This window comes from Pinus tabuliformis, chromosome X, assembly GCF_031772625.1.
Source record: "Pinus tabuliformis cultivar Carrire ecotype Pingquan chromosome X, CPIR1, whole genome shotgun sequence".
NCBI classification, from domain to species: Eukaryota; Viridiplantae; Streptophyta; class Pinopsida; order Pinales; family Pinaceae; genus Pinus; species Pinus tabuliformis.
In genome coordinates this window covers 263,068,404-263,077,575 of record NC_142308.1, presented here as the reverse complement: position 1 = coordinate 263,077,575, position 9,172 = coordinate 263,068,404, and the positions used below count along the sequence as shown (strand labels likewise).

At 32.8% G+C, this 9,172-nt stretch overlaps 1 protein-coding gene and 1 pseudogene across 1 annotated transcript; one reads left to right on the top strand and one right to left on the bottom strand.

Moving 5' to 3' along the window:
- Positions 1 to 1,813: 1,813 nt before the first annotated feature.
- Positions 1,814 to 2,716, top strand: LOC149139390 (E3 ubiquitin-protein ligase ATL42-like). The gene has a single exon (XM_089450707.1). The coding sequence runs from the start codon at positions 1,814 to 1,816 to the stop codon at positions 2,714 to 2,716; it is 903 nt and encodes a 300-aa protein (XP_089306833.1).
- Positions 2,717 to 7,651: 4,935 nt separating this feature from the next.
- Positions 7,652 to 8,566, bottom strand: LOC149139389 (mitochondrial carnitine/acylcarnitine carrier-like protein pseudogene; annotated as a pseudogene).
- Between the last annotated feature and the right edge of the window lie 606 nt (positions 8,567 to 9,172).

Below are 9,172 nucleotides of genomic sequence, written 5' to 3'. Positions count from 1 at the left end.
CATGTCACCTTTGTCCTTGCTTTTCTTGTTTTACAAAACCTTTAGAATGTGATAAATTCCCATACAAAGTTTGTTTGAGCATGTTCAAGTTATGTTGGAAAGCTCTTGTTGTTGAGCTCTTTGTCATGGTGATATTTTCATCTCGATTTGGGACTACTAAATTTTGAGGTATCTTGGATCTCCCTAGATCATGGGAGAAAATTTCCTTTGAGGGTGTGATCTGCTAATTCTTAGATGACTTTATCTTGAAGAGGAATGAGGTCTTTGTTAATTTTTCACTCGTTCTCTATGGTTGTTCAAATTGTTGTTATGAATTTTCCATCATTGTTGTTGAGTTGTATTGTTGTCCTTTTCCTTTCTTTGTTGTTGATTTTTCATTTGATATATGTGATTTCTTTCTAAAACCCTTTTCCACGCTTATTTTTGGTCAATTTCGTCCAAAATTTGGTACATATTTTTAAAAATTATAAGTTTAAGTTGTTTCATTTGCAAAGATTGAGTGCCTTAGGAGATTTTCAGGGTATTAAATCCATTTATGCATTCAAAATTGTATTTTAAACAACAAAAAATCACAATCTCACTAGAAATTATATTGCCTGCAAAAAAACCATTTTGTCTATAAGTAGACTTTGCCCTTTTAAAATAGTGTAACTTGCACAACTAGCTTCCATTCTCAACCTCTTCTTATAAAATTTAAATCTAAATTTAGTGAAGACTTAAAGCCTTGAAAAACCTCTTAAACATTAGAATTATGCATATTTCACAACTCAAACTCATGATTTCAACAATTTTTTCTTAAGTTTTAGAAAATGTTGACAAACATATATAAAAAAACAAAACACAAGATATTGAGAAAGCCAAAAACACCCTAACAACTTTAATTGGGATGATGATTATGATTTAAGCAACCCATCCCCTTGTCTCATGTTCTAACCCTAGCCCTTCCCCTATTTCATTCTAATTTTAAATTTTAAATTTATTTAATTTTAGTTAAATAATAATAATAATAAATAAATAAATTTTGATTTAACTTAATTCTCCTTTTATTTTTAGTTATTAATAATTATATTATTTAATTTAGTTTCCTTCCCTTTCAATCAAATAAAATTCTTTTCATCTAAAATCAATTCTTTTAATACTTTTATTTATCTAATTTTACCAATATAATACATTTTCAAATGCTTATTATAATCATTTTCTCCTAAATATTTTTCCAAGCTTCATTAATTTTCTTTACCAAAATTTTCTTTAATATTTTAGCATTCTTTAATTAATATTGAGTTTTCCTTCTTTTTGTCAAGTTGTCTGTTATGCTCTAGGGTTGACATGTGGCTTGCACAGCCACTACCCAGGGGCATCTAATCGGCATCTAAGTCCTCAAAGTCCCCCGAAGATGACCCGTACTTAGCTCATTGAATTTTTTAGCATGTCTCTCCCCCTAACATGGGGCACAACCACTCCCCATGAAATTTGATCTTGATTGGCCTTGCTGAGGAAGCGCATCCTCAACCCATTGTGCTAATAAGACTTAACAATATTGAGTTTTTTTTAAACATGATTAACCATCCTAATTATTTTGACCTGAAATCAATTCTTTTAATTCTTTGACCAAAAATTAATTATTTTATTTTCTGGTCAAAATCTACCAATCTTATTATTTAAAAAGCTTCATTAATTCATTTTACCATATTTAATTAATTTAGTTTTTTCCCTTTGTCCAATTTTTATTTTCTGTCTAATAATTTAATAGGACTCGCAGATTGCATGCAATTATATTGACTAGGGATTCAAGAATTGGTATTGAGATTCAGCAATGGAGAGTGCGAGGCTTAAAGCGTATTTATTCGCACTGTCAACTTGGATGGTATCTGGGGTATCCGCGCAGTCGAACGGTACCGATTGGAACGATCCGGAGGATGGAGAACTTCCGGGCATGAGCGCAGGCGTTCCGCTTCAACCGCGTATAGCGGGTGTAATTATCGTTCTAACGGCCCTGTGCGCCGTGACGATCATCTTGCTTCTCTATGCCAAGCACCGCCGCAGGTTGGCCGGAATCCGACGGCACAGAGGCGGCGGAGGAACTAGACGTGTTCGGGGCAGCTCCGGCGGCGCTTGGCCGGGGTTTTCGGCCGATGAATTGTCGACAGATGATGTGTCGGGCTTGGAGCGTTCGGTAATAGACGCGCTCCCGGTGTTCGAATTCGCGTCGCTGCAAGGCCTGAAAGAGGGATTAGAATGCGTGGTTTGTTTGAGTAGATTCGAAGGTTCAGAGGTCCTGCGATTGCTGCCCAAGTGCCGCCACGCCTTTCATGTTGGCTGCGTGGACACGTGGCTGGAATCTAATTCCACCTGTCCCTTGTGTCGACAGAAGGTACAGGCCGATGACGTGTCTATGGTATACCGACACGACGATGGCGAGGAAGCCGAGGGATTCAATGACAGTGCGCCTCAGATCCTGCAAATCTTCGTGCAGAGAGAAAATGCCCATAGCGTGGAAAGAGAGTCCGAATCTTTTAGGGTGCCAGCTGGTAGCTTCAGAGAGCCGAGCGGGGGATCGGAAGCTGTGGGGTCAACTGGGTGTTTTGGCAGCGGGAGAAAGAAAGAGCTGCTGATCTCATCACCAGGTTGGGGGGAGCGAATGAGCAAAAATGGTTTTCCACCGCCGGGAAAACGGTGCAATGGTTGGGAGGCAGAGGTGGTGGAAGCGGAAGCGTAACAGACAAGTTTATGCATTGAATTTTACACCCAAAAACTGCGTTTAGCTCTGCAACTACCCAAGTTGACTAAGGTCTACCTGTGATTACAACAGTTTTCACTGTTGGCAGTTGATAATATCAACTAGCTTCCGCCTCCTATTGTAACCATAGATTGGTTGGATTAGTTGGGTTTTCTGCCCATGATATCATTTGTAGTGTTTTACAGGTTTTTGTAGGACTGGAGTGTCTATTTGAGAAATATTTGTCGTGTTTTACAGGTTTTTGTAGGACTGGAGTGTCTATTTTTGAAATATTGGGAAAAAAATTTTCATTCAATATTGTTGGTGTAGATTTTTGAAATCTTTTTGTTAGTTTAGATTTTTGAAATCTTTTTGTTGGTTAGATTTTTGAAATATGGAGGAATAGTTAAAATTTAGTTTTTAGAATATTTTTAAAATGTCTATAAAATTTTAAAATATTTTCAATCTATTTTAAAATATTTTCAAAATCTGGTGGTTTAGATTTTATAATGAAAATAAAAATGGTAGTTTGGATTCTATGTGTTTTGGACAAAGGAATCCATAGGTTGGTATTCATCAGTAAAAGAAAAGTATTTTGTAGTGATTAGTAAAAGAAAAGTATTTAAAATATAGGTACATATTAGTAATGGTTTAGATTTTATAATCAAAATAAAAATGGTGAAAATGGTGATTTGGGTTATGTGTTTTGGATAACATAGTGTATAAATTTGCTAATGATTAGGAAAAGAAAAGTAAGTATATATATATAATAGAAGTTTGTTAAGTAATTATATTATTAAGACTAAATCTTATTAATTTTTTATTATTTCAAAAATAGTGTTAAAAGTAAATAAGATTTTGGAAAAGTTTAATCTTGACTAGTTTAGATTTTTTTTTTTTTTTTTTTAAAAGAGCTTTGTATCTTTACTATATTGGTTTCTTTCGAACTTTTCATATATCCAAAAATTATATATATATATATATATATGACTAAGTGAAGTAGTGTATTTATTAATTATAATTATATATAATTATTTATATATATATATATATATATAATATTTTTTTGACTAAGTGAAGTATTATCCTAGAAAGTTTTTTGTTTTTTATATTTTTATATTTTTATTTTATTTTTAATTAAGTCAAAATGTTAAACATTACATCATTTTTACTATACAAGTCTTTCATAAAAAAGTTTAAAAATTAATTGTAAAATATTCATGAAAATAACATCTTTATATAATTATATATCTTTTTAATTTATAATAATAATTTATAAGAGTAATTTTTTTTTTGAAAATTATGATAATAGAATAAAAAACAGAATTCTGAGGGACATTAGATATGACCTTCATGACATAGTGGTCATATTAAATCAAATGGAACGATTCATGGTTTCCCACTAAGGGACCGTATCAACCAATCATCACGTAAGGATTCAATGCTCTATGTCCTACCTCTGAATACTATTCCACCTCTAAACACTACAAATGATAACTCTCCTCCTCACTCTTGAGTCATCATTTTAGACTAATATGTCCATTATCCCTACTTTTCAGTACTTTTTGTACTCTATATTTTTGTTCTACCAGGTTGCTTTAAGAGATGCTTTCAGATGTAAATCCAAAGTTTTCATATATGTATTCCTTGGCTTAAGGACTATCCAAAGAATTTTTTGATCAGTTTTTGTGTTAGTCATCCTGAAAGCTACCCATGATCTTCTAATATGAGCATGAAGTTTTACTTATGTAATATATTTTGGTATATGTGTTAGTCATCCTAAAAACTACCCATAATATTCTAATAAGAGCATGAAGTTTTATCTATATAATATAGTTTGGCATAAATTATTAAACGAAATTTATTAAAGAAAAGAAAGAAGAAAAAAGAATTAATAATATATATCTATATATATATATTAGGTTTGTCTTTTCCAAATTAAGCAAATAAATTGATATGTCAAAATTCAAAACTTTTCGGTAGGAGGGAACCCCAACAAATCTAGAGAACGACACAGAAAATAACAACTAAATTCTAATAAATTCACATTGTTTAAAAAAATATATACTAGCAATTGCCCCAGAAGATGCAAAGAGACGTTGATAGGTTTTTTAAATTGAAGAAGTTGTTTGTTAATCTTATCTTAAAATTTAATTCATTTATATTAGCATTTCTCCTCTCAATATTAAGATATAGAATAATAATCACATCATGTAACATAGCAGTTAAGATTTTATCTTTTAGCAATGTTTATTTACAACATCAAGTTCTCAAAACATCTTATAAAGTTAGTTGTGGCCTCTACATATAAAAACAATTTAATAATTGCATATGGTCATTTCGGCTACGTTCACCACCATATATAAATATGGATAAATCCTATTGCAAAGATAAGACTCATACCAAACTTGCTATGTGAAAAACCTCTATTTATGGAAAGAAATTCATATTTGTGTATAAAATGGAAAGTGGGGAAAGACAATTTATATGGGGACCATTCAACCAAATAATAAATAAGAAAGTAGTTGCGTTCGCCATATATAAATATGGATAAATCCTATTGCAAAGATAAGACTCTATCAAACTTGCTATGTGAAAAACCTCCATTTATGGAAAGAAATTCATATTTGTGTATAAAATGGAAAGTGGGGAAAGACAATTTATATGGGGACCATTCAACCAAATAATAAATAAGAAAGTAGTTGTCGAAAAATTCCCTGTTAAATTAAATCAATTTTTTGAACTTACCAATTGAAGGCATCTCTCAAACTTTATTCTCTTGTGAATCACGTATACAAATTGCCTTGGTAAGATCTAATGGCACCGGTACACTAAATACAAGTGTGGAAATATTAATTGCAATCTCAAGGAGATGAGTCCACTATGGATGGTTGATGCTTGGGATATAAGAAAATTGCAGTGTGATAAGAGGAAAGAACCCTGGGAGTTTTAACTATTCAGATGCAAAAGAATGCCCAAAAAGACATGACTAATAAAACAATGTACCCCAAAGATTGGGACACACTATAACTTCAAAAAATTAACTAATTTACAAATCGACCTGGCTAATTTATTTAGTTCAATCATAAATGGATGGGTAGGATATAACATAGTAAATTAGGTGAGGGTACCCTAAAAAAATTCAAGGTTAAGTAATTTGGTTCTTTTGTCATTAATATACCCAAATTAAATTGGTATGGCTTAGGAATAATTGATTATTTTTGTCAAGAAAATTTCAGAATTTTCACAAAATTTTGTATTTGTGTGTGAAATTTTGTATTTGTGTGTGATATGTTTCTATTGGGTATCAATTTCATCATTATTAAACGCACTCTATTAACTCTTGAATCTACTTGCTATCAATCTGTAAATCTGCCCCTTGAGCATATGTTACTTCCTTTGTTACTGGTCCTAGATAGAATGTGGTTGTTTCAATTGTTGGAGGGTAATTTGCTTATGGTCCCTAGACATAAACCTCACTTTGAACACTCTAGCAACTCCACCTCCAGGTAGGTGGAAACTTGGGATGCTTTTTGCTAGGCTCTTCATTTTTCACTCTCTTAAATAATAATGGTTGAAAATTAGGTTTATATATATATATATTCTAGCTAATTTTTTTCCATATTGAATTTAATTTGAATTGGAACTGGAACTCACCTTGACTTCATAATTATGAAATAAAACAGTCTCTCGTTCAAACCCAAACTCCAACATAACTATAAAATAAAGCACAGTGTCTTCTCCATCTAGCATGCACTATCGTGGGAGTCCAATGGTCATCCCAGTTACTTAATTTTGTAAAGTTGTAAAAGTCAATTCTGTAAAGTTGTAAAGGTCTTATTTTCAGTTAGTTGAATTTTGCTAGAAATGATTGAATATTTAAGGTAGCACTATGTTTTAAAGTTTTGATTGTTTAAAATTGTTTAAGGTATTTTAAAAATTATGAATTTTAAAAACCTAAACAAAATTGTGATATCATTAAATTTCTTTATGAATATAGAAATGAGTGTGAGATACAAGACTTTGAAATAAGAGGTGAAATTTTGAACAAATAATAAAAATAAGAAAATGAGAAATTGAAGTTGTTTATATAAAGCATTCAAATTATCCAAAATTTTAATATAATTTTATTTAAAAGAAAAACATGGCAGACTTTTCACAACCTAACTTCAATTAAAGAAGTGAGCCTTTTAAGTGTATCTTATATTCATGAATGTGTTTTTCAATTTTTTCAATAAAAAGAAATTATAGCATTACAATTTTGACATCCCATTATTAGAAAACATAACTTGTAAAGAAATGATGTCAAATGCATTTGTATTTTCCATTTAAATTGTCCAATTACAAGCTACTATATCTAGCCACGCGGAAAAGTGAACTATTCTAACTTATGGCCACATGGGAAAGTGAATTATTCTAACTTGTAAAGAAATGATGTCGTTTGCGTTTGCATTTTCCATTAATTTGTCCAATTACAAGCTACTATATCTAGCCACATGGAAAAGTGAACTTGCAAATGTATAATAGACTATACTAATTCAAAGAGAAAAGCCCACAATCCCATGGATACAAACTTTATTAACAAAATGCAATTCACACTGAGAATTCCTCACTTTCGAGAAGAAGGCCCCTCATACTTCTGCTTTTCGATTCAATCGCATATAAACCGAATAGAGGTACGTCTGTAAATTGTTCAGAGGCACCAAAGAGAACATCAAACATCTAGCTATTATGCTTGATGAGAGAGGAAGATGGAAACCCATTACAAATTTACGAAGTAGAATAAAATCAAGGATGACAGAGCTCACCCAAACCAAGATTGGAGGATCAAAAATGATCCCTAAACAACTTTCAAATAACAAACATGCCATTTCCCAATTTGCTTTGTTGCTTTTGAACTCCTGTAAATAGACACAATTTGATTTGAAGTTCCCATCATCCCAAGATCGACCTGGTAATCTCATAAGCAAGGAAGCAGACAACATTGGCAGGAACACTTCTGTCCATGGCTTGACCAAGCCTTTTAGGCAAGCCTTTAAGCCCTTCTGAAGCAGAAATTTTCTTGACGACATCAATTGTACCAACATACTTCGGATGGTGAAATTCATCAATCTGAATGACATTCTTCACAACATCAGTTTGATATACAAGTGTCCAGCTAGTAGCGCCAACAATCCCACCAGAAACAAGCAGGGTACCCATGCCCAATTGAGATGCATCATGCCCTCGTTCCATGAACTTCTTCAGAGCGTTATACACACCAAATGAAATGTCATTTCCAGATACATCCCTTAATAAAGTAGGATAAAGCCCTTAAAACAATCATCTGGTTCCTTAGGATCTTAGGACATGCTTAGCTACCTCAACTAGGCCATTGTGTTTAATAGAAGCTGTGACTCCTATTACCCCTCAAGTTTCAACTAAAGAAGTAGCCAAAGCACTCTGAGCTTGCAATCTACATTTGATAAGATCAGTTGGGCAGGTCCAGAAAGATACAACAATCCATGCCCCTTCTCCACACACCCTCTACTTCCCCCCAAAAAGTGGAAAACCAAGCTCAACCCTAAATAGGGCTTCCATTTGACCTCTTGCACTGAACACAATTGCATTGCAAGTTGCGACAGTGGCCAAAGGGGCTACCATTCCTTTGTACATCCCTGAGAGGCCTTCTTTGGAAATGGTCTACTTGACAACATTCACTGCATCGACATAGCGAGGATGCCGGCCAAGAAGAGGTAATGGCTGACTCTAGAGCTTCACCTCAATTGTGTCAAAGGGATGCCCAGATATCAGCTCTGCTGCTCCCCCAACAGTGCTATAAATTAGATCTATTGCTACATTGGTTACCATAATTGGCAGCCACTAATCCTAAAACCTAATAACTACACCACATGACTTTAACAAGCACCGGTTAAGACCAAAAAGAATTGGTTTTGCATTAAAAAAGACTCTTCTAGACTGAAATTTTATCCCAACCTAATCAAATAAACACTTAGGGATTGTCACTATCTGGGAACCCTAAAAAATTGCAACGTGGGACTATTATAATATCGACATAAAGAATCCCAAAATAAAAAAGATTGATTGATACAATTTAATATATTAAGTTATTAATAATACACTGATGTGTATCTTGGACAATTTAAGGATTTGAAACTTTCTTTATACTATGTATCTTGGACACTACGAGGATTTGAAACTTTCTTTAGAATTTGAAGTATGACCTTAAACTATTTTTTATTGGCTAAGAGTTCATATTCCTTATATGTTGAGGAAAAATATTAGCAAACTAAGATTTAGAGACATTTGGCGGGGCTGGAAGTTTGCCACTTATAAAATACCAGTACGTTATTTCATATGGCTAGTATTTGTCTTAATATGATGATGGAGCTGCATGTCCAGGCCTTTAGAATCATCATAAAAAAAATAATCATAATGGAAAGCTATTATGAATAT

Coding starts and splice junctions, on each gene's coding strand:
- LOC149139390 (XM_089450707.1), top strand. CDS start 1,814: ATGGAGAGTGCGAGGCTTAAAGCGTATTTATTCGCACTGTCAACTTGG.